The sequence below is a fragment of the Agelaius tricolor genome, unplaced genomic scaffold (genome assembly GCF_023055355.1).
Source record: "Agelaius tricolor isolate 1412-34295 unplaced genomic scaffold, bAgeTri1.0.p SCAF_9, whole genome shotgun sequence".
Lineage (NCBI taxonomy): Eukaryota > Metazoa > Chordata > Aves > Passeriformes > Icteridae > Agelaius > Agelaius tricolor.
The window spans coordinates 41,577,138-41,603,832 of NW_027269269.1; the positions used below are offsets into that span (position 1 = coordinate 41,577,138).

Genomic DNA, 26,695 nt, shown 5'->3' on the forward strand with positions numbered 1-26,695 from the left:
AACACTCTTTGTGCAATGACTAAATATATTATATATACAAAAAAATCCATAGTTTTACTTAATAATTCTTCAGAGAACTTAATTCTCAGCTCTTTGTTTGAACAAATTAAGTCGTCTCCTACAGAAAAAAATTACAAGAGCACATAGTAGTGACTATGGATGTGCTTTTCCATTCTTGTTTATTAGTTCACATGTAACTATCTTTAAAACTACACTTGACAGGACTTAATTATTGTGTAGTAACACTAAATAAATCAAGGGGTAAGGTCTCCAAAGTATTACTTGTACACTTGCTTTCCTCCGCCTGAAATAAACTCATTAATTGCAGTAGAATAACTTAGAAAAACTTGTGTCAACTATTTAAACTATTAATTAATCAAATGGGCAATTAGTTTCTTTTTTTTCCAAATAACTTTATACCAATTTTCAAGAGCTGACAAGGAATTGTAATACAGATACATACAAATATTGGGTAAAGAGTTAGCCCCCTTATCAACAAGGAGACCCAAAGCAAATCCATGGGGAAAATAGCGATGGAAATACTGCATGCTTTTAAAAAACCCCAAAAACCACAAACCACTCTTTTCCTGACCTGGTATAGAACAACTTGCTTTGTTCCCAGGGATAAAGCTTTAAATAGAATATCGTCCTTCTTCATTAGGACATGTTTGACATAATACACTATTTCAGTTTTTCTAACTTGTCGTGTAACTACATCAGCCAGACCAGAGCCAAAAGCTGCTAGCTGTCCATCCATTACTATTATAAGAGAACAGTAGAACTATTTTTTAATCTTTTTTACAATTTCACCAGTAATTTCTTAAGTATTAACTCTAACAAAATTTCTTTCAATAACAACAGCTCCAAAGTCATTATGGCATTTAAATAAGCCCTAAAGAAAACATTCATATACAGCTGAGTATGTCCTTATAAAAATTCCCTAAATTTTAGCATGTCATCAGCAGTACAGTCCCATCCCAAGCTGAATCTCAGGCAGTGGCTGCAGGTGGGAAGCAATTTGTTTGGACAGAGGCAGCTACTCCCTGAAGCAGCAGGCTGCCCAGCTCTGCTGTATGCATTGCTCTCTATTTCCACTTCTAATCACCTTCTAGAGGCAGGAACTTTTGCCTTTATGCCACTCTCAAGAAAACACGGCATCCCTTTCAAAACTCTAGGTAATATATCAGATTAACATAATTACTTGCAGATTATTTCTGATCCATTGGCTACACATACACTACTGACTTTTGGAAATGCTACAGCATTTTTGATTGTTTTCTACTTTATAGACATAGCCATTAGTTTATTTCTTTTCCTCAGTTATTTATTTTATGCTCTTTACAGTGAGTTTTCAAAAAATTCATTTCAAGTGGATCTCTGCATTATACAACACATACATAATAGAATCAAAAAATCCCAAACAACTGTCTTAATGTTTCCCTCTTCTTTCCCTGCTATGTGCTATACCATGCCTAATTTTCCTCCAGTCTTGAATTTCTTTGGATAAAACCCTATTAGAAGAAAGTCAACATCCCTTATTTCACTTGTGGATTCTTCTCAAACTCATACAACCATCAGCCTTTTCTCCAGCAAAATCTTCTATTCACAACAGATGCTGCTCATGTCAACTGCTGCAGCAATCACTTAAGAATGCTGTAGAAGTTGTCAATTCAAGTGTGGATTACTAAATGCAAGATCATTATTGCATTTAGACTGATGCAAAATGATTCTCTGCAATGTGTTGCATCTTAGCTAATTTTAGTTATTTATTGAAATACCATAATCAACTTCATATAAGTGTGACTGTATTTATTTAAGATAAGACTGAATTTAAGTGGCTATAAGTGGTCACCTCTATTTTTCAAAATGTGCTACCTCACAAAATTTAGAACAATTGACTGCAACTTTTCAGTGTGCCTTTCTTCACATTTCAATATCTTGTTTTATTGCTGTACCACTTTCTGTGCAGCTACATTTTTGAAACTTCACACAAAGCTTTGAATGCTTTGTTGGAGGTAATTTTGGAAACTGGACACTTCAAAGAAAGCTACATGGATTCTTATGTGAAACTCTCAGTTTTAGAGCACCTATGGATTTAAAGCTTCTCAGTCTGTTATACCAAAGTACAGTACAGTAAAACAATTAAGCTTATTTAATTAAAAACTTTAAAAATTAAAAAGTAAAGCAATTATACAGCAGGTCTCGACTGTATGTAGTATAAATCATAGGATCATGGCTGAAACTTTTTTGTACTATTATTTCAATTTTTCCAATTACATTGCAGTAATTTCCTATTGTATCATCTCTTCTGTGAATGCTTTCAGTAATCATTGCCTTCACAAAAGGCAATTTATAAACTGCAATGTTCCCATACTTGAAAGTGTTTGCTTACTAGCATTTATAATGATGACTAAAAGAAGAGAAAACAAAAAGAAACAAGGATTTTTAGGCATGAAAGGTCTTTAAGGTGAAAATTTTATAAAGTACTTTTATACTGTCACAGTCACCATCAAAATCCAGTCTATTAGAAGCAGAGAGCTAAGGATCATAGGCAGACAGTGTTTTTAAAGACAATCTTTAATCAAAATAATTACATTTATGAGGGGTGAGGGGAAGAATGAAAATCTCACTATTATGCTGCAAGCAGTGCTTCCTTAAAACAGTCATTAAGAAATAATCTTTGCCAGCCAAATGAAATTCCAACGCATATTATGCAGATCTTTAAATACAGAGCTTTCCTAAACTAATTTGGTACAGGAAGACTGGCAGGAAATGAATTAAAATCAGCACAGCTTTATGTTTTACATAATGAAAAACAGCTTACATCCTTGTTCTATTGTAATTACCCTAGAATCAACAATATACCAAAAAGACATCACATGACTGAGAACCTCTCTCACTGTCAACGCTCACTGCATTATCTTTAGTCTAGCTGGAATTATGGCCAAAGATTCTCCCCAATGAAAACACATTTGTGACAACCATGGCATGGCACTGGAAATGCAGCTGGGAGAATGCCACCTGCACCTTGCTAAATCCTCAGAAGCTGCAGAAGAAAAAGCTTCAGTTCCTACACTCTGGGAAGTCAACTGGATATGATTTACTAATTATGGTAAAGCCCCTCCTGCTTGCTTTTCCCTCTCCTCTTCCTGTGTCCCAAACTGTGTCTCAAAACCTGCACAGCTTCATCTTCTAAGAAAATTCCTTACCTGAGAGAAACCAGAAAAGGCTTTAGAATAGAACTAGACAAGAAAAAGTTACAGATAGGTTTGTTAGGAGCCCTAGGATTCAAAAGGAAGACCATGGAAAGGCACAAAATAGTGAAGAGGACTATCCAGCACCATCAAGGGTCTGTGACAAGTAGTGGCAGTCTCCTTTCTCCCAGCTGACTGACACCTGCCTGGCCAGCAGAGTCTGTTCAGGTGTCATGTCAGCAGCAATGAGTGTCCTAGCAGCCTTTAAATCCCATCTATCCTTTGTGTGCATGAAGCTTGCAGTCAAATCTTTGCACTCTCCAACGTGTGTCAATAAAGGGCCCCTGAGGTGGATGGCATGAACACACACAGTGTGTTATCTGCAGTCTGTATCTCTTGCTCATGTGTCAATTTTCCTTAAGAGGATTAGGCAAGAAACCAGAATCTTTAGTACTGTGGTACTCCAGAGTATCAACTTAAATCTATTTAAAATGCTAATGATGTAAGCAATAAAGAGTAGCAGTGAATCCATTTCATCCTGAAAACTGTTACAAACCATGGGGATGCTCTCAAAGAAGGCAACAAGTCTTTACCTCCACTGATATTTAGAATTCATCACTGAATTGAAGGAAAACAAACCCAGAAATATTCTGAACAGCTGCTTTTAGAGAATTATGAGCCCAGACAGGTACCCTACTAACCAAACACTAAACTCTGAAAGATTTATGTTCCAATTCATTCCACCTACTATCATCACCTCAGTGGCAGATAAAGACTGGCAAAGTAGGCAATCAGAAGAAAGAAAAACAATTTGGGTGAATAACAGCTGTTTAAGGAAGAACTAAACACCGAGCTGCTGAAGATGTTACAAGATAAACATGTCTTTAAAGAGTCAGATCCTGAAGTCAAGCAAAATCAGTGGATCTTTTCCCCTCAGAATATACAGAGTAAGGTTTATGCACGATTTAAACACTGGGTGGCAGAAAAGGCCACTGTCTCAGCATCCAAACACAGGTGGATGTTTTAGATTCAAGAGAGCACCTGAGATACCTGCCCCAGGCTGGACCACAGGACAAGGGGAAAAAAGCTTCAGGTGACCCACCCCACTGTGGAGGGACAAGCTGGGGAAGAGGCCACCTACACCAGAACAAAGACACAAGCTTCAACACCTGGCAGCTGCCCTGTTTCTGCAGCACTGACAGCAAGGTTAAAAGCAGTTTCTGAGCTCTGGCAGTTTTCTTAACACACATTAAGAAAAATTGAATTTAAAAAAAAAAAAAGTAGAAAGTACTGAGCTATAATCAGCTGTTCCACCAGCAGCTCAGAAAACTGAGCTGGAGAGAACATCTGGACTGGCAGCAGGGGACTAGCAAGTCATCTGTTGCCCTGATGTAAAACTGTGGCTCGTGGGACAAAGTGTTTATTGTATACACTAAACCCTACCTGTAGCACTTCAAAGAACATTTGGCATGGATGTCACTTGAAACTTCATAAAACTGATGAAGAAAAAACTTAATAGGAGATTTCTTCCATTACCTGGCTTAGTTATGATTTTTAACCCCAGAAATATGCACACAACACCCTGTCTTAAAAAACTCCGGAAAACAGGCCTCAAAAAAGGCCCAAAGGAGATGCTGGGACATCTGCTGGCCCCAAATCCTTGCAACCAAAGTAATCTCTTACTGATCATACTGCTGCACTCAAGAAAGCTGGACTAAGTAAAATTAAAACTGCATTGTAAATCAATTACTGACCTTGCACCAAATTCATCTGCAAGACTGTGAAATAACATTTGCCTAAGTGCTCAGGTGAAAAATGCCATAGTATTAAAAATCCAAAACAAGCCAAACTAAACCCCCCCACAAAAAAAAAAAAACAAACCCAAACAAAAAGAAGCCAAAAAAAACCCCAACAAAACTTAAGGCATCAGATGATTTCTGAATTTTAATACTACCATAATTCCTAAATGCTCACAGAAATATATCAGTATACCAATTGACATTCAGAATTGGATTAAGACAGAATAGAATCCAACAAAATCTAATGAAAAGACACAAAAAGCCTTATAAGTCAAAACAATGCTCTTGGACCTCAACAAGTCTAGAAGGGCAACCTCATTTACACATTCTATTCATGTAGTGCTGTGGGGAAAATCTTTACTAGGTAATATCTTGTTCTCAATTATTTTTAAATTGTTTTGCCTGATTATTATTTTAGACACAATTTAAATTCATTTCTCCAAATAGCAAAACACAATCAACCACTCTAGTTGTGATCCCACCTGGTTTCCAGGGTGTACAACATCATTTCTAATGAATCTGGCAGCTGAATAACCTTGGAATATGATTTTAGGAGGAAAAAAAAATTATACTTGGCTTGTGCAAAATTAATTACAAGTAGAATCCTTTCTTAAGATGGGAGGGTGTTTACATCTATTTCAAGAGAGCTACCTTTAACAGGAACACAACAGAGACCTTTAATTTCCTCCAAAATTAACTGTACAATGCCTACTAGAGTACCACCAGTCCAGAGCTTCTGGCACCCCTTTTACACTAAAAGCATTTCCCTGTCATGAATTCGGGGCCAGAAAAGTCACAATTATTAACAGGAACCGAAGCAAACTATAGAGAAATTTGTTTTTCAACAGAAAATGTTAAAATCAACTGCAATTCTCACTGAAGCTTTGTGATTCTGGTTTTTGGGTTGTTTCCTAAGGGAAAAGGGATGGACACAGATTTAGACAGACAGGATGGAGATGATGGAGAGGAAGTCACCAAATCAGAACATTTGAGGGAAAAAATGCCCTGGATCTATATTTTAGAAAAACTCAGAAGAATGTGAAAGAGCTATGAAAATTATTAAAGTAAAAGGTTCTTTTTGATTGATTTTTAAAGCACTGTTTATATTCTTTTATTGAAAATATTTAAGCAAAAAGTATTCTATTGGCCAGCTATCTTATCTGGAATTTCTCATTTCAATGAAATCGAGTTGTTATTCTCCTGTGACAGCACCATGAACAGTATAATTTTAAAATGTTGTTCACAGTTTACAGCAAAGCTCCTGTTGCATACAACACTAGTATAAATATGGATTAAAATATAAAGAATTTAAAATATGCCCTTTTCTTTTTAAGTAGCACTATGGTGCAAATATGCAGTACCCAGGCTGCCGAACAGGTTTACAATTGCTTTTCTTGTAGCTAGTCTCTACTTACATGAATTTTACTAAAAAACAGTATTTAAATACACAAGGGATATAATCCTTTTTTATTTTTTAGCATGGATATGGATCTTTTGCCATATTCTGTTATAGGAAATAGTCACAGTCCCCTTCACAGACAACTGAATAATCTTGCAAATGCTGCGAGATAAACTTACTTACATCTTGGCTTTCAAAGAAAATGTAGACAGACTAAACTGATAAAGCAACTGTTCCTTAATCTCCTTCACAGTACAGAATTAGTTTCTCTCAATTCCAAAGTGAATTGAGCATTCTTTGCATTTCATGTCTAAGCACCTGTAGATTTAACAGCTCTTCTCACTACAGAAGGAAAGGGATTTAGTACAAGCTCTGTACAGGATAGAAGGCTGTGCTAGCTGAAGAAATTTCACTCAGCAAGCAAGCTTTTCTGTAGACCATTCAACAGACTGTGTTTGCTGTCATTTATTTTGAGCAAACTTTCAACATCTGCCAGCAACTTGAGTCTCTCACAGATTTTTTATGCTTGCATCATCCACACTAGAGCTGCTCGTCCACTGGTATGGAAATTAGCAGAATGCCAATACAGACTAAACTGGGGGGAAAAAAAGCCAAACCTAACATTTTCAATGAAATGGCAGTTTGATTCTTTCACAGTTTTGCTTGGAACCTGCACACACAAAGAATAGGGGAAAAAATGCAAGCTATTTTTTAATCAGTTCTGTGAAACTTAAAATGATCATGAAGGTTATAACTTTTCAGCCTTAAAACTTGACTGTAAATACATGGAGAATATTTACTACCTCTGGTATGAGGATGAAAGAATCCCTTAATGACTAGAAAAGTTCACAGCATCCTATGCTTGAAGGAAGAAAGCTTTTCCACAAGCAGTTGAAAAGAGAACTCCAGATTTGCTGTTGCATATCATGAAAGGGCAGCGGATGGGAAATGACCTTCAAGGGACCCACAGTCATCCAGCGCAGAGCTGCAGTTTCTCTGGTCTTTGCTATTCTCTAATCTCATCTCTCCCCTCACAGCTCTTTCCATTTCCCCCTTTCTGCATTCAGTCTGGCACCTCTTCCAAAGCCACAGCATGCAAAGAAATTCCACAGGTACAAATCACTGACCCAAGCAAGCCATGGAGGCAGCTCTTCACTTCTGAAGAAATACTTAACATTGACAAGTGCAACCCACAGAAGACCTGGTTGTTTCTCTCATTTATAAATACCCCCAAACACTCAATACCAGCACCACTTTCTTCTCCAGCAGGAAGAACCAGAACAGAGGAAGGTCCATAACCACATTCCATTGTCTCAGTAGAGACACTTATACTCACACACTTGTTGGTTACTTATAAGCATCAAATGAAATAAAACGTGTAATACTATCATATTAATACTAAAGCTTTAAGATTATTTGAAATACAACTGATTTGAGTATGAATTTAAAGCTTAATAGGAAGGACTAAAATGCATTTCTTATTATAATTAAATCACAATTTATATTAAATCACAATAAATCACATCAGAAACTCCCCCTGAAATGACCTGTTAAATTGTCCCAAATAACAAGTCCCAACAGCTCATCCCACTAAGTACTGAAGTGCACCAGTCAGTTTTTACACTGGTCACTTGGTTTATTTGACACTGAGTTCCATTAAACAATTGGCCTATGCTATGTAACATGACTTCTGTGTAATCATATCCATCCAGTCCATGGCAATTCAATGCAAGCAAGGGAGAAAAATGGGAAAAACAGGAAATTGAACCTGCAGCACAAAAACTTTAACAACTAAGAGGTTAACAAGAAACTAGAACTTTACAGTTGCTCTGTGATGAGCCACTACAGGAACATTCAAAAGGAACCTTGAAAGGGTTAAAACAGGACTTTGTAATTGATAAGGTCACACCAGATTATGCATCTCAAGGGGTAAAATAAGAGAATTTATCCTGGAATAAGTGATCAATTCTATACACAATTTTATTAAGACCTGCTTTAAGGAGATTGTAAAGTTACACAAAACTTACTGTGGAATGTTTAGAGAAACAAAGGAAAGGAAAGGGAAGAATCAGGGTGGTTCAGGGATGAACAAACAGAAAAAAAATGCGAGAAGGACACTGAAAGAAGCTGGCTGCTTGTGCCTGTTTCTCCATTTAAACCACTGAAACATTCAGCATACAAGATCAATCTCCTTGCCCCCAGTACCTCAGAGAATATAGAGTAAACAATATTAAGTACTAATAATCAACTGGCATTAATACATGTTTTGACACACACTATATTTATACTGGTTAATTAAGCTTGCCCAAACTGGGGTCTCTAGAAATGTCTACTGAAAATGATCCCTGCTTTGTATTAATTGTTGATTGACCTCTAGAAGCTCTTTGAAATGGAGTTAGTTGTCCTGGGGGAAATCTTTTCCTACATTTCAACAACCTGACAGTATGTCAATAAATTTACAGAGCTTACAAGTTTTCATCAGCTTTTCCGACTATTTTATTTTTATACACAAACATCATCTATTATATATATGCAACTTAGTATATATAGCAGGAAAATATTAATATGCATAAAATGCATAAAATACACAATTATATACTCCTACATAATGGGTATTGAAATTGATATTTATAGAGAAATATGTTTTTAAATAAAAATAACTACTCAATTATCTAATGCATGCAAAACACATGGTATATAACATGCACAGAGGTAGTCATAGATGACAGGAAAGTAATGAAACTGAAATACTATCATTTAGTGTTAGATTTTCAGGATTTAGGCAAGTAGAGGAATTTAACTCCACATACTGCAATTGTTAAACAATCCAAATGACTTTACGAGCTTGGTGAGGAGAGTACTTTTAACAGAATTGCTATGAAATAATAACCACTAGCACAGCTGAAGTGATGTTTTATACTCACTTTGCATAGTCAAAGAGCCTGCTGTCCCAGAGCTGGTGATTGCCTCTATATCCAGAATGGAAGAAACAAGAATCTGTACCATCAAACTGGTTGAGACCATCTTCTGAGTTTTTTGAGGCGTGGCTGTGCACCACATCAAGCAGGACTGTGATGCCCATGGAGTGAGCAACGTCAATCATTTCCTTCAGGTCGTCAGGAGTTCCGTACCGGCTGTGAAAACACAACGTGGCCCCATCAGGGCTCCTGCTGGCAATGCTCAACATTCATCATGGAAACTACATCAAAGTCAGCAGTTCTTCATCACCTACTCTACAGATCATTTTTTCAGCCTCTTCAGCAGTAGCTATTGCTTACAAATGAACATTTGAAACCATTTTTCCTTATAAGAATTCCATCATCCACACAATGTTTTGAAGAAATAGATTGTTTATTCTTCCTTTTTTAATAATACATAAAATTCAGTATAAAAGATAACAGAACTTAAAGTTGCTATTTAATATTGAACACTTCCTTCGCTCATAAGGGACAAGAATATATTCATATAGCTGGAATAAAGTAACACAATGATTACAAAAGTAGACGTACATCCACAAAGCCCACAAAATAACTATCTGCTATTTTCCTGCTTGGTTATTTGGTTTAGGTATTAGACCATTTTCTTATTTTATAAAAAGATTTTTTTATCCTATGCCTGACACGCCTTTTTCAACTATTTAAGCCAGTTAAAAACTGCCTAAATTTAGCCTGGTTGCCACTTGAGCTGCTCTAAGATTAAAAAAAAAAAAAAAAACTAAAAAAAATTATTTCCACATTTATCATAATTTTCTTAACAACTACCTGAATTAATCTTTCATGTAATTTCACCCTATACCTCAAGTCTAGATACAGTCTGTTACAAGCCTGTAAGGGAAAGGGTTCCCACAGAGCACACAGAGTCATGATTTAAATCAAGTTCATTACCAACAGTGTATAGTTCTGTCTGTCATAAAAGAAAGCCCTACACACCCAGTTTGTTCCTGCCAAGAATTCCACAACCACAAACCCATGCATAAAGACTGCTGAAGGTGGATTACTCAGAATATGTTATGGCATCTGAAGTTACTTATAAACTTTTTGTCTGTATTCCATTGAAAGCATTTCACACAGCAGCTGATAACTGTGCCAAATTGATTTCAGATTTAAGAGGAAGGTAGAGCAAATACCTAAGCCATTGCTTCCCATTTTACGCTTTCTTGCAAACACACACCTGCATGCCATACTGATTTCAATGGATGGGAAGGAAGGGAAAAGAACAGAGAAGATGCTGGAGCACTTAAACCTACCTTGATGCTGCAAAGAAACTTGTGACCTGATAACCAAAACTGGCATAGTATGCATGTTCCATAATGGCCATCAGCTGGACACAGTTATAGCCTATAATAAATATAATAATATATTATATATAATAAAAACAAACACAACAAATAAATGCCTTAAGGATAGTTCAAAGAGTATTCAATACCTATAACATATCTATTCCAGTCTTCTCTCATTTTAGCTGCCTCTGACCCTAATGGATTTTAGCTCTCATTTTAGCTGCCTCTGACCCTAAAGATTGAGTAACTTTGACAAAGCAATTCTAATTAATAGTTTATACTAATGTGATCTCCATGGCAAATGAAACAGTCAATTTGCCAAGTGAGCCACACATATTCAATCTCCCAGATGCAGACAGAAAGAAGTGTCATCCTTATTTAACTTCAGAATATTAGTAATGCCAACCTGCATGTCCTGAACTGCTTCAACTTTTGACACTTGCAGTCAGGGCTAGCCACTGGCTACACGTACTATGACAAAATCACAGGACGGTTTGGGTTGGAAGGGAACTTTAAGATCCTCTAGTTCCCACTCCTATGGCATGGGCAGGAACACCTTCCACTAGAGCAGATTGCTCAACACCCCTTCCAGGGATGGGGCATCCATAACTTCTTGGAGTAACCTATTCCAGTGTCTCACCAAGCTCACAGTAAAGAATTTCTTCCTAATGTCCAACCTAAATACACCCTGCTTCAATTTGAGGCCACCCCATCCCTGGTGTCCACTTGGATATCAAGTCATTGACTGAAACTCTGAGTGTGACCATCCTTCTAATTCCTTATCCACCAAGTGGCCCATCTGTCAGACCCACATCTCTCCAGCTTAGACACAACACTGTAACTTCATGACATATGAAGCCATTTTTTTCACTCAGAAAAAACACTTTTTTCCAACTTTAAGAGTTATTTCTTCCCTCTGCAAAAGTCTGACAAAAAGAAAAATCGCAACTGTAATGTGCTTTTATTCCGAGTTTACCCAAGAACCAAAGCAGTCCAGGAGGGCTGGGGGACACACTGTGTTGTGTCTCCTAAGACAGTTCGGTGCATTCTTAAGGAAGGGAACTCCAAAGAGTCAGTTTTTATCTACAGGTTATTAAGACTCACACCTCCACCACTACTCTGAAGAAAATATTCACTTCGTTCCTTAGTTTCAACAGGATGCTGTAGGATTTTTTATTCTTCCTTGGCTTTTTATAGCTGTGACATTTAAAACCAGAGCTATTATTAGAAGACAGTTGGTGTGAGCTCAGCAATTTGTCAGATTCATTGCTGGTTTATAATTCAGGCCTGCTGTACTTATTTTTATTTACATCATTTTTATAAATAAACAGCAACATTGCATCAAATTAATCTCATTCAATTTCCTTGCTACTTATTTTGCTATTTGTCATGCACATATTCCTACAAACTACTAATATATTAGAGTTCTCATATAGTGATGTCTTTAAGCTTGTCCTAAAAAGTAAGACATTCCACAACTGAATCTAACAGACCTTAAAAAATATTTTAAAAATACTTAAATCCCACAATGTTTACTTAATGTAAACAAGAAGGAAAATTAGTTATAATTTTTATATACCCTAAATTTGATACTGCGTTTCATCATTTGGTGTATCAGCCTTTTCATGACATTTCTCCACAAAGAAAAAACTGTAGGACTGTAAATCCTATTAACTTCCTGGGACCAGTGAAATTCCTTGGCAGTAAGGAGTCACAGATATATAATGTAAAATCCAAAACTGCTTTTTATATAATGTAAAAACATCTTCCACATGTGCAAACTCCCTCATCTCACCTGCAAGCTCAACTTTACCAAAAGGCAAAAGCCACAAAACATTGACTTAACATGTAAAGCTACAAGAAAATGTCTTCGTCAGGCGCTCTGACAAATAAAACAGAATTAAAGAAATGAAACACAAACAAAGCCATCATCCACAGAGGTTTCAGCTACAGGTGTCATGATTATTTTACAGCAGTGTAAAATGTATATTTCATCACAAGGCAGTAAAAGGCAATAGCTTCTAACATTGTCCATTACAGAAACAGTGCAAAGACATCATGGAAAAAAATAATTAAATGAAATTGAGGTGAACAGTTTTGCTGTGGTTCCTGAGATAACGTTAGCAGCTCTTTCACACATCCTCTCCAATATACTAGAAGTTCTTTTCCTGAAAAAGGTCGAGGAGGGTCTTTCATATTTAAAGTTTCCTTGTTCTGATACTTCTGAGTTACTGTTCAGGGATAAAATGTCTAGCACGGTTATTCTGGCAAAACAAAGAATATTCAGGTATTTCTTTTGTCCTTCCTTAGAATCAGAAGGACAAAAGAATTAGAATTAGAAAATACTAAATTGGTTCTACTAGTGTAAAGCTTAGAATTAAGCTTTACACTAGTAGAACCAATTAAGTATTTTCTGAAGATTGTCACAAAAACAGGTCTTTTTTCAGTCTGAAAGCAAACCATGACAAAAGCAAATTACCTTGCAATACTTATCTGGGCTTTAATAATCATATTTTACTTAAAAATCTGGAATAGACTTTAATTCACATATCCTATTTCAGTCTTTGTTTGTTCTCCAAAGATTTCACTTGTTTATAATTTTTGCTCACCTAAGAATCTATTTTTATAGTATGTGTAATTGGGAAAATAGAAAAGATAACTGTCAAGTATCTAAAGGTTTGTTTTTTTTTTTTTTAACAAGCACAGGCACATAAAAACTATCTCTGCAAGCATTTCTAGTATTACTTACCAAGATCCTTTATTCTAGGTAGTACATTGTACGTGAAGTTTTTATAAGAAGCTACTTTGCCTTCTGGGGAAGCAATTCCCACATGAGATTCATAGATTCGTAGGCTTTTTAATCTCTTGGGAGAAGGATTCTTATGCTATAAGAAAAAAAACAGAGTTCTCATTAGGAACAGCTTAGAAGTGTTGTCATAATCACATGATTTGTACAAGATGAAAAACAATTTCGGTTTATTTAGTTTTTCCTCCAAGAGCATTCTAAACGTTTCAAACTGTTAAAGCAAATGTCTGTTTGAAATTAACGTCCTTTATGAACAAGAAACTAGACATCCATGATTCAACACTTTTCTTATATTCTTTTTTAAATTACACTTCAGTGTTCAACTGATAGTAGCCACTCCACTTGATGTCCTTCTGAATCACTATGAAGCTTGTTTGAAAATACAGAGAGAAAATAATAAGATTGGCTTTTATTTTTTAAGCATACCTGCTATTTTGCAGGTTTATGAAATTGCTGCCTTATCTGAAATTTATAAATTTGTTATTCCTAAAGAATACAGTTCCATAACACAGAATCAACTATATTGTCATTACTTAGGATTAAAATATAATTAAATAATCTCAAGTCTGGACACAAGTACACAGCATTTCTAGATGGGTGAAAATATTTGAAGAATACAGGGGCCATTGAAGTTAATATCTTATTTGTTAGTTTATTATTCAGGTGAAATGTTGAAAATGCAGAACAAAACTAGTTGAATACAAACATGTGAACAGAAATTAAAGGAACAATTAATGGACAAAACTTCTGATTGAGGCTTGTTCCCTATGACTTATTTCCACTGGACACCTCTACTATTCATAAAAGGACTTTTATATTTTTTCAGTAAGGCCTTATCTGCACCCAAAATTTCAAGCCTCTTTTTTACTCTAGGTCATCCCAATCACTGCATTCCCAAATCCCTACCCATTCCTTTTCTTGATGACACTGAGATGTCACAGAGCATCATACACAGAGTAGGCCACTAAATTGATAGACTACACACTTTAACAAGAGTTATTGTACATTACGTTATCTATTTTTAAAGAAAATATTTTCCATGCCAATAGCCTTTTCTCTCTCATGCAGTTGCTTCCTAATTTGATGTGGATGCGAAAATTTAACTCAAAGTAGAGACTACAGCATCTCTAATATAAAACACTGCATACCATTTTCCAGGGAAAACATGAACAAGTTTTTTATGAAACAACATCACTCATATGGTCTGAAGTTTCCAAATATTCTCCTAGGGTATTTTTCATATATCATGCAAAGAGTTCTCTCCCTTACAGTAGTGCATGAGAAGAAAGAGGGCTTTAAATTCAATAATGGGATTTTCCTGATACAAAGAAACCAGGATTTGACTGGAGTGTGGGCAAGTTATTTTGCAAGTTTTTTCTGACTTCACGGAACATTAACCTAGTATTGAGGACTGAACATTGCATTTGCAGACAACCAATCCTTAAATCCAGTACTGATAATTCCCTGCTCTCCTCCCTACCAGGAACAGCCATCTTGTCCCAGAATACCCGTCAATCTTACCTAACAGGTGGCAAAAGTTTAAAATACCACATTAATAACTATTTTTATATATTCTACAGGAGGCTGGAAAAGCAGCTTAAAAACATCCATCATTAAAGTCATTTATTTCTATCAAAGCCATTAATAAAAGCCCTTCATCTCTCAGCTCTTTTAACTAGTTTGCTATTTCCTTTTATTTTCTTCCAAACAGGGAAACAAAGATAACATGATACACCTCTTGAAAATAATATTGAAGCCTTACTATATATGACTGTGGTGGATTCCAGTGAACCCAATCATAATTCACTTTGTCTTCATCACGGACCACATATCTTGCCCAGGGTGAAATACGATAGAGGAGGGCGCCATTCTGAGCACGAATCACCACCTATAAAATAACACAACATATGCAGGCAGTCACTTATAACTCACAGAACGCCTTCTATGCAAGCCACAGCACAGGATGAAATAGTAGACTACACAGAAATTTAATTTAAAGAACACACAAACACACAATGCAAGTCAAGAGAAGGAAGAATGACCCTGCCCGCAGGGATGATTTGCAAAGGGACACTAAACCAGACATGTCAGACAGGAGTGATGTTCACCAGCAAGAGATGAAAGGTAAGAATATACATAAGATTTATATAACTAATGGGAGAAGAAGCCTTCCCAAATGGATTTCTGTTAGGTTCCCTAATTACCCCTGTCATTGCTATTTCCTTTCCATGTTCTGCTAAATTTAAATAGACATGCAGTATTATGCCATTAGGATGAGAACTGTGATTTGTTTAACTTGACAAACAAAACAATCTAGTAAAGCAATTTTAATATCATAATTCCATCTTCTTTTCCATGCTCTGAGAGTCCTTAACAATGTCACATAGCCCAGGACCACAGACAACACAAGAAGCACAGGACAGTTTTTGGGTCAAGGCAAAGAAAAAGTTCCACCTCTCTCACATCTTCCCACCCCATCCCACCTCCCCTCTCCTCAGCACAGAAGGAACAGCACCACTCTGGTTTTGCTTGGTATCTTGGCTGCCACTAAAACGGTAACACAGATGGTCTGCAAATTTAAAACCTAGAAATGTATAAGCAAGTGAATGCACAGAATTCTTAATTCTGCTTTTTATTAACAAAGTGATGACTGAGACTTTTCAGTTTGGTTGTTGGTTTTATGGGGCTTTTTATTTTTTGTGGGAAGAACTATGAAAAAGGGAAAGGGATTTTTGGGATTGGGATTTTTTCCACTCCTTGCTCATTATTTTTGTTAAAAAAGTTACTTGTCTTTGCTCTCAATTCCTAACAGGTAGTCTGGGAGACGAAATTATCAAAGAATTGCCTTTTCACCTCTGGCAAGTGTCTTTCATTGTTTTGATAGATTATTTGTTATCCTTAACCCAATCATGGAAGAAGGCAGGATCACAGAATCTTGTTTAGTTGAAAGGGACCTTTAAAAGGTCATCTAGATCTACAAAGACAAAAATATGTATACGCAGATAGTTAATGGAAGTTGATGGAATAAGGCAAGGAAGAATGATTTCAGTGCCTTAGTACACGGTATTATAACTCCAACAATTTAAAATAGGTTTTATAAAATGGAGTAATTCATATCAAAAACCTCACCAAAAAAGCTGAGAAAGTTATTGCAAAACACTGTAAAGCTGCATGTAAAATTTCTTCTGTTAGCTGCACTAGCAAAGCTGACCCAAAGAGTATTTCTGCAAATTCTATCAACACTGTGAAGATCCTCCTTGCTGATAGCATTGACAATTTGCAAATTATTCTTAAAATAATAAAAGTTATCTCCTCTCTCTAATATCACACTTCTGACGGTGCTATTGCTTCTTTTATTATTTTTTCCCAATTTACCCATCACAGAAATAAGATGATTACTGCATATAATAACCTACTCATCTTGGCATTCCTTTTTTTCTAATATTTTAGCATAATTCATACTAGACAGGCTTATGAAGGGTAGGCACATTTAAGAAATGTGAAGTAATTAATCTACATTCAGAACATTAATTAGCTGTAGTACTGGTTTAATCCAAAAATGATACTGGAGGGGGGAAATGTAAATTTCTTTATTATGATATATTTATCCAGTCACATACTGTCTTTAATTAAAGCCATTAAGAAATGAAAAAAAAAGATAGCAGAAAATCATTCAAATGGCCAACCATCAGTTATTTGACTTTTTCAGGTTAAAATTCTACAGTTATACTGCACAACCAATCTCTGTATCCCATATTTCTGACAAAGTATAAGAACTTCCATTGTTCTGTAGTCACTTAAATTGATAGTTAAATTAATAGTCACTTTAATTGCAAGTCACTTATTTTCCCTCTTTTGTAAGACACCAGTGCATTTCTTTTAGCATTTATTCAGAAATAATTTTTTCAAGTGCTAGTTTTGCATTTAATCAAAACCTCTACAAAGCCAAACTTAAGGGTTACACTTTTCAGGAATTGAGAGACTTACAGGAAATCATATAAGTTTCTATCAGCCTTTACAGACAGGATTTTAAAAGATAAAACCAAAACTTGCTAGAAATACATACAGTTATGTTTCATATATTATGATAGTAATCATGTAGAGTCATAAACAAGTGGTGGAAATCTACTATTCTAAGGGTTGGCTTTACACACTTGAACAGTCTTAAAACTTTAGGCTGCTCTATTTTAAGGCTCATAATCTAAATTTTTTGGATTCATTCATTTTGCAACTTTCCTTTCAGTTCTATTATGCAAACATATAAGACAACTCCGTGCTCAAAAGAAAAAAATATCCCAGAATCACAAGGCTGGAAGAGACCTTTAAGATCATAGAGTTCAACCCAAGATACATTTATACAAAAATAGAAGTAATGAAATTTAACCATGCAAATATTAAAAATCTCAGAAAATGTGGAGAAGCACTTATTTTAAACAAGTAATCATAAAATTTATTTGTTGCTTTCTCTTAAAGTGGTGGTCTTGAGAAACATTTTTCAAATACATCCAGCCATGGCTATAGATTAATTTCACCCCTACAGCAGAAACCTCAGGTTTGCTCATTTGTTACTGTAATTTTTGAGTATCATGGGCTGTGCACAGAGAAAGCAGAGTCAAGAAAAACAATTATTACACCACCAGAGCTGGTAAAGTTGAGTCCTTTCCTTCTCTGATTTGCAGAAGCATAATCAACACAGTGTCCTTACAGATCTATCAAGTGATCCCTGGCAATTTCAATTCTTTGTAGCTAAGCTTGCTTAATACTTTTCTTAATTTTATGTGAATACCATTTACAGAGTCTCTCCTAGGCTTAATTATCAAGCTCTGTACTCAATCATCTTATTCATCTCTCTGATATTGTATCAAGTTTTGATTAATAAAGTTAGAAATAAAAATTACAAATAATGTTTTCTGAAGTTTCTTGGACAGAACTCTCATGTCACCACGCTCAGCTGAAGCATGAACACAGGAACAGGAAAAAACTGAATGGCACAACAAAACAAATAGCAGTTCAGCCCAAGACTGACAAAAATAACTCTAATCCAAACAGTCTGACAGCTTTCATTCCCATATTTGCTTAGCTATTTCTTGAAACAATTACATATAAGTAAAATAATAAAATAACAATAATATAATAATAAAAGGAGTAAAATTATAAAGCACACATAAAACAAAGACAGGTGAAAACTCTTGCTCCACTCACCCCAAATCATGACTTGTGGTCCCTTCTCTGCAGTGTCCAGACATAAAAATTAGCTGCTGTGTATTGTACACTTGAAATGTGCTGTTACAGATTTTACATGCATAAGGATTACTGAATAGAGCCATTACACAGCACTTTTGACAGAGTACCTATAAATCAGTTTAACAGATACTGTACTTTTCCTACAAATCAGTTTGAAATCAGTAAAAACAAATTCATAAAAGTTGCAGCCTAACAAGCTACTACTTAGTTCATCAAGACTTTATAGCTGACTTTACATTTTCTAATTAACTCAAAAAATTGTTGTCTAAAGAACATATATAAAGCCATGATGTTCATTAAATTAGGCTTTTTCAAACTGGCCTTGGGATTTACCTACTTGATTTTCACAAGGCATGTCCCTGATCATTCCTCAATGTATATGAGGAGGCACATCCCACCATTTGATATAAAAATTACATTAAATAAAGCTTTTAAAACGCATAATGCTATAGCATGAAACACATGCCAAGTGAACCAAACAAACCTCTCATCACAAGCAACCTCTTCTACAGTTTAGACTTAAGCGAAAGAAAATCCTAGGTAAAAATAATCCCTGTATTTTTGATCCTATTATTACAGAAAACACTCCAACAAGAGCACAAGTGAGGGGAAAAAAGGAAATCCGAGTTTCCAACACAAACTAATACATCTTCCCCAAGTCATTCAAAACCAACAAAAACTGTTTAAGAAGAAAGAAATCAGTATCTCAAAAGAGTTACATTTCCACTGCCCAAATTTAGACAGAATGAAACAAATACAAAATAACAGATGTAAAGAAGTTGCCACCATCTACATCAACCACCTCTTTGTTTGAAACATGAGTCAAAGTAATATATTATCAAATTGTATAGTACATAGACAACATAATGATTTTTTATGTGTCTGTGTGCCGAGAGGGAGGCATCTTTAAGCAGCAAGCCTGTTCAGAACTATCAAAAAGAGGTTTTTCCCCCATTTCCAAAGTCTCCATGATGGCTTTCCCATTGGAAACTTCTAACACAGGAATGTAGGAAATTCAAAGTAAGTCATGCTGAATTTGCTGACATCGACTTTAAAAATAGCTCCTCTAAATAGTTTAGGGTTTTTTCCCACCTCTCCTAGTGGTGAACATTCAAAATCCTTGATATGACCTTTGAATGTCGCATGATTCTGGCTTCCAAGTGAGATATAAATACATTTAAATAAACCATCTCACAGAAATAAGTGTCAGGAAGACAGAATGAAAATGTCCTTCAAAACCTGGCATTAAAAAGTCAATTTGCTCTAAAAATGGACATGACACAGACACACAATTTATATAAGTACAACTGCAAAACAACAGAAGTGAAGACCTCAACCTATGCTGTACATCTTTCGTATGCAAAGGTTAAAAATTTATGTTTGGTATTCATTTTTCCATTACAGGGATGTTGGATGTATTTTCAAAGTTTCTGTCTGAAGTGTACAGCATCCTAAAGTTTAGCATCCAAAACACTGTAATAAGTGCTGTGGATTTCACAGATGAGTACACTCAACACAGAAAAAACACAACTTTGAACCTGAATTTTACAGCATCAGTGCTAGTAAGTGAATATACTGAAAAACTTTCAGACCTAAATAAAAAACAAATGTATGGCTGTAGCCAGAGAAAACATAACTAACAAGGGCTGACTTTGAAGATATGTAAAAACTGGTGCGCAAAAGTTCACTCCCATTTTCCAAATGCTGGACTGCTGGAAGACAAAGCAGGACCTAAACTTCACAATAACATTAGTACAAAAGTGACAATGTGTTCCATGTCCGTCCACTAGAGGATAGGAAATTCATGGAATGGGGAGTAGGTTGTAGGATAGAATTAGATATAGGGGTTATGAGTCTGATGATGTTTGTAACTCTCAAAAGCAGTTTATTACAGTTAAGGGGAAACCACCACTCTGAGGTCAGTCCAGTATCATAAAGAAAATGCAATAACACATAGGAGCAATTCAGCAGCTGAAATAGGTCTCATTTAATGTAATGATGCTGCCAATGCAGGACAAGTGAGATTGAAAGGCCTTGATTTTTCAGGCATTTGAGACTCTTGGGTATCCCATTATTCTGCCTTTCCAAAATAGCACAGGCCTTTTATATCACCCACAGTACATCCAGCAATTCCTTCTGGATGTCTTGGGGCATTTAAAGGAAAACTCTGTGCTTACGTTCAGGCAACTTTCAACCTACTGTGACTCAGGGAAATCTGCTGGCTTTTTATGAACAGACATCACACTTTTTTTCTAAGACAATCTATAATAATAAAAGTATGAAAGGTTCACAACAAATTTAAAAGCTTTGTCACAAATACAAATTCACATAAAAAGAAAATCCGTGCGTAAAAATGGAGCTTAATGTGGCTGTGCTATTGTTATGACAGACGAACCTCTGCAGTAATAGGACACAAACTATCACATTTAAAATTCATGGTATGTCTACGAATATCCCTTTTTTTCTTTGTGTTTACCTACCTTCATCTTCTCTTCACATCAGCTCCATTTGGCTACCCCAATTCCCAGTGTACACAAAGATCTTCAGAACAGTGCGAGAGGATAATTCAAGAGAGTTGCAGAAGATCAGACAACTACTCTGCTCAGCAACCACTCCTTTAGCTTTCAGTTCCTGCATCTAATCCATTTAATTTAATTATGATGTGCTTCCATAAGGTGTCTGCATCTGTTTCTACTAATTAGGAGACAGGTTCAAACACTAGAACCAAAAAGCCATGCTGCCATTCCTTACTTCTCAGTTATTTGTTTTGATTTAAATTTCTTTAAAAATTACATATATAAAGTTCTTTAAATATAGATATAGATAGAATTCTTATAGATAAGAATTTAGACACATTTCTGCTTTTTGAGAAATTTGTTACATAGTGCTTTATCATTTATACTCCAGCTGAGGAAATGAAAATAACAAAACGATAACTAAGTAACTGATGAATATATGCAAGCCAATAAATTGCTCTGAAACTGTATTATTATTTCATTACTTTAAAGCTTGAAAACACTTAGAATGATTCTTGGTATATGTAGCTTTTAATACAATGATGAAATTAAATTGGCCATCAAACCAACAATAGCTAATAAAATGAGAGAGTGGACTAGCTTTAATATAAATATGGAAATGGAAGTGACTTGTTATATAAGGGCAATAAGCTATTATTTCAGTATTTTACAATCTACAGTATTTCAATTGCTTCAGATCTATTCATTTCTGCACAAAATTATCCAAATATAAAAGCCACAGGAATACAGGTGGAAATATCATTTCATCTCAATAACATGCATCTAACTTAAAAGCAAGTTCAACACAAAACATAAAACATGAGCAGGATGAACTCTTAAAGACTCCCTAGAAAGTTTATATTAGATGCTGTGATAACATAACAAGGTTTTTCTACTACAGGAAATTTATTAGAAATTTAGCATCAAGGTAGTTTCCTCCCTCAGTTTTTCTAAAAGTACATGAAAATGGAAAACAGCTGCTTGAATACGAAGGGTGTTTTTAGCATAATGTGCTCTGTAGAACATAAAAGTTGATATTTTTACTTTTTTGCTGTAGATAAATAGGGTAACCAAGAAAAAGCACCACAAATTTCCAGGAATACAAAAGAATCTGACCCAACATACTTTGGACACATTGGTGCTAAGAAAACCTGATCTTAGATTTTATTTCATAAATGCTGTTCCAAGACAGGTCCTGCATTCAAGACACCGATACAATGCTGCTATTCTCTTTTTCTTTAAGTTGTACATCCTTTTCTCAGAATCCTCAAGGTGCTCCAGAAACAGAATCCTAGAGTTGCTTATGTTGGGAGAGACCAGGTAGTCCCACAGCTAGCCCAGCACCGTGCTCACCACTAAACCATGTCCCTGAGTGCCATATCCATCTGTTTTCTCAAACTTCTGAGGATGGCAACTCCATGACTTCTCTGTTCCAATGCATGACCACTCTTTCCTAATACCCAATCTACACCTCTTCCAGCACAACTGGAAGAAATGCCCTCTTTGTCCTGTCACTTGTTACCTTGGAGAAGAGACCCACTCCCACCGTGCTACAATCCATCAGCTGAAAGTAGCTCTCCCTGTACACCCCAGTCTGTCCTATTCATCCCCAAAAAGAAACAATCCTGACTTTAGCACCCAGGATAGAACACACAGTTCTGATGATCTTTTGCCAGTGGGCAGTGTAAACTGAGGCCATTTACAGCAGCAAATAAAATCACATCACCCGCTCACAAGCACAGAGGAAACCAGAGAGCAACTCCTCTCTTTCTACAGGTCAGCAGGGGTTTGTGAGAGAAGCACTGCAATCTAGAGGCTGTACTTCATAATGTTTGGTTCTTAATGCAAAGGACCACAGCAGAACACTTCCTGATAACACAGTGCAACCTGCTGCAGAGCCCAGGACTGGAATCTAGAGTTTCTTGTCTGAAAGTTCACTTTAAAGTAGCTTTAGATTAAAAATACAAAAGCCTGATGAAAATTTGGGATCGAACAGCATGGTAAAGAGCATTACTCCATAATTGTCTCACTTTACCTGACAGATTTTTAGAGGCCGGATAAATTTTTCTCTTTAATAGCCTCAGAAAGAGAAGGCAAGAAATGAAGAAGCAAACACAGCTTCTGCACTAGTGCCTCACTCTTCTTGCTCCTGCACAGCCCTGTAACAAAGCTCAGGAGAGGCAGCAAGGAAATAAATGAACCAGAAGCTCTTCAACACCTCAGCTTCCCCAGCTCAGGAGTATGTTCCCAAATGAACCTTCACCCAAACTGGAGGGGCAAGAAGCACAGAAAATGGGAGATCTTTCCAGAACTCAACTTCCCCTGAAAAACTTTACCATACTCTATTCATACTGCTCCAAATAACCAAGAAATCGAGTCTATCTGTCAAGGTGCTTGTAGACTGAAGTTATTTCCTTAGAGTGAATTGATCATAAACCTTGAAATGAAATTTTGGAAAGAATGGACAGCATGTTGCTTCTTCCAGGCTGTTTTCCTTCCTAAATTGCAAATTGGCTACACTGGAAAGAAAAAGTAATAGAACACTAGTCACGTTATTCCTTCCCCCAAGTTTTTGTTTTCCTGATCAATTTATGATTACTATCAAAACTGAGTTAGATGATACAAACCAGTTGACTGGTTTGCTCTGTTTCTTCCTAACTATTTTCTGAAAAAGAAAGCTGCTGAAGGGACAAGCATTAACATCAAATATTAAAAAAAATTCCTTAATTATCAGACATAACAGTACTTTTTAAGTGGTTTACATGTTAAACAAAGTTGTGCAGGCAAATCTGTGCCATTCAAAAATCATTGGAGAGAGATTTATTTGCTTTGTAAATGTATCACGACATCAGCTATTGCAATCAAAACTTATGGATATTTAATAACTTGTTCACAATTCCCCTTTTTCCCCTTCCTTTCTCCTTCAAGCAAAGAAAATAAAGTAAAACTAAAATATAATCAAGATACGAAACAGGCAAAAGCCTGTATTCTAAGCCAAGTCATGGAGTCATGCCTTGATTTTCCAAAAGAGGGAGATGCAGCTCCATTTGTGATTTAAGTATTTCAATTGCATTGCAGAACTTCTGAACATCTTTAACTAGTTTATTAGATCAGGTAAAAAAGGAAAGCTTTTGTTCCTTTTTCTACTTTTGTGCTTATCTTAGAAAACTAGGAGAAACTAGTAGTAACAAAAAAACCCAAAAATGCTGTATTATCTATTTGAATAAAAAAGTAATTCAAAAGATGGAGCCAGTAGCCTAGTATTGAAAAATATCTATGCAGATAAAAATACCATAGGAAAATCAAACTGTCAAAATCCAGGAAACCTTAGGAGAGTTGTTAAAAATGAAAGCAACATCACACAGAAACATCCCCATCTGAATTTAACGTTCAAGTGTATAGAAAATACTTCACTTAATCACCCAAGTACAATATAACTGTTAGCTACACAGGGGCAGAATTATCAGGTGTGAGGGACAGCCAGTTTATTTTCACAAAGGGAAAACACACATCTGTTCTGGGGGAAAGCATTAAAACTTTTATTTCAAGATAGAGTCCTGATTTTGAAAACCTTTTAGCAAAAAAAAAAAAAAAATTATTCAAAGGAAAACTGGAATCTCTAGAAAATACATTTGAAAAAATACTTTCCCTCCCTATGGCAATCAGAAAAAGGTTACTATAATAAGTGATGAAGCCTAAAGTCTATCAAAATGTGTATGCATAATATAGAAGCATTCCTGGATGTATTCTGCTAGTACTTTAGTTAAGAGGCTTGGGGTACAAGAGCATGGTTTGAAAAGCAACCATAATAATAAAGCACACATTACACATACAGTAAGTGTAACTTCTTACAGTTGTTTCAAGCCATGTCAAGTAGAAAAGAAGCCGATGAAGTATGTAATAGAGGCACCCAAGCATTAGGTATTACTTATCCTCAACTACAAAACATTTGTATCAAGGACAACTGCTGCAGAATGCACCTTGCAATTGGGTGGCTGTGTCACACTGCAGAGAACATCAGGAGCTTTCCCTAGAAAGTGATCCTGTCCTCCAAACAAAAACAATTCCCATGAGAATCACAGCCATGCTTGTCTATTCTTAATATGGACTCTCAAATTCTGTTTCAAGATGTCTTCTTCTTTAGGATGTCTCCCCTCTTTTCCTTAAGAAAAAAAAAATCACATTTTTCTTAAATGTTCACCTAATAGTAATTGAAACAATTAGATTCTGTATGGATAAACTAAAAGTAAAATATTTTAAAGTATTTTAAAGTCTGTTGCTTCTTCCACAGAGGGTATATACCATGATGCTGCACAACACTTGTTTCATTCACTGTCCAAATTTGCAAAACTGGTGATTGTGCTTTGGGTTGTTTGTTTTTTTTTTTCTTTTGCATCCTACTGACTATTTAAGAAATTATATTCAAGTGATCCAGAACTTGGCAGACTGAGCAGGGATATTCCCTCCTCCCCAAAGCTAAGGTAAAAACCAGAATAATTAGAAGTGTTTCTATATGTACATTAAAGGAAATAGCAAGCATTTCTTCAGGAAGGTTTCTCCTGAAATCAAGTTTAGTGCCTCTGCTCAGGGTACCCAGGACTCCCTTTCTAAAAGCCATCTGACTGCACATAACCTTTGTCATAATGGCAATCATCTCCCCAGGAAAGTGTTGGATTTCCCAACATTGGACACTGAAGATCCAGCTAGACAGGGTGCTGGGCCATTGTGACCAGGCCATGCTTTTGTCAAGAATGGCTGGACCAGAGGATCCTTGAGGTCCCTTCCAACCAGGTCTTCTCTTTCTATTTACATTTTACAGCCCTGAAAGCCAACCACATCTTTAACACTTCTGTCCCTAGAATCCTGGCCACCAGCCTGCCATTATTAATAGATTTCACATTCTGATTATAAACACGTTTTTGACTGCAGACTGCTTGAAGTGCATGAGACCTGAACTCCACACCAGTCTGGTACTGCTGTTGCACCTCCTGATCAGTGGGGTCAGCTGCAGCACCATCTATTTCATTGGTGACAGTAATTACACTTGATGAATTTTACTAGCTGTGGTTCCCTGACACAGATTAACCTACCTGCTCACCACATTTGATTCCTTTTCAAGGTGTACAAGTTTAACACAGAGCATGCAGATCTATTAGGAAGTATAGCATAGAGTGGTAAAACTCTAAGGATTAAGTTTTAAAACTATTCTTCACAACTAGCTTTCCTCTACCTCTGTACTTTAGGTACCTTCAATCATGATGAATAAACTGTTAATGCTCTGACTCAATGTAGTTCTTTCCTTTGTACATTTGAGTATTAAAAAAGGTAATACATTTGGACTGGAAAACCATTAAAACCAATCACAGTCAACTTACAAGCATTTTGTACAAACTGATGACAGAACTGTGTTGCTGATGCCTGCCTCCATCTTGTACCCGCCTTGGCACCTACAACTCCT

At 36.0% G+C, this 26,695-nt stretch overlaps 1 protein-coding gene across 1 annotated transcript in view; it reads right to left on the reverse strand.

Moving 5' to 3' along the window:
- The window catches only part of GBE1 (1,4-alpha-glucan branching enzyme 1), a 137,536-nt gene that overhangs the window by 64,649 nt on the left and 46,192 nt on the right, over positions 1-26,695 (reverse strand). The window contains exons 4-7 of the mRNA XM_071433711.1: positions 15,240-15,365; positions 13,421-13,556; positions 10,639-10,729; positions 9,317-9,526 (exon numbers count right to left, since the gene is read on the reverse strand). Of these exons, the coding sequence (XP_071289812.1) occupies positions 9,317-9,526; positions 10,639-10,729; positions 13,421-13,556; positions 15,240-15,365 (563 nt within the window). The remainder of the gene's footprint in view (positions 1-9,316; positions 9,527-10,638; positions 10,730-13,420; positions 13,557-15,239; positions 15,366-26,695) is intronic.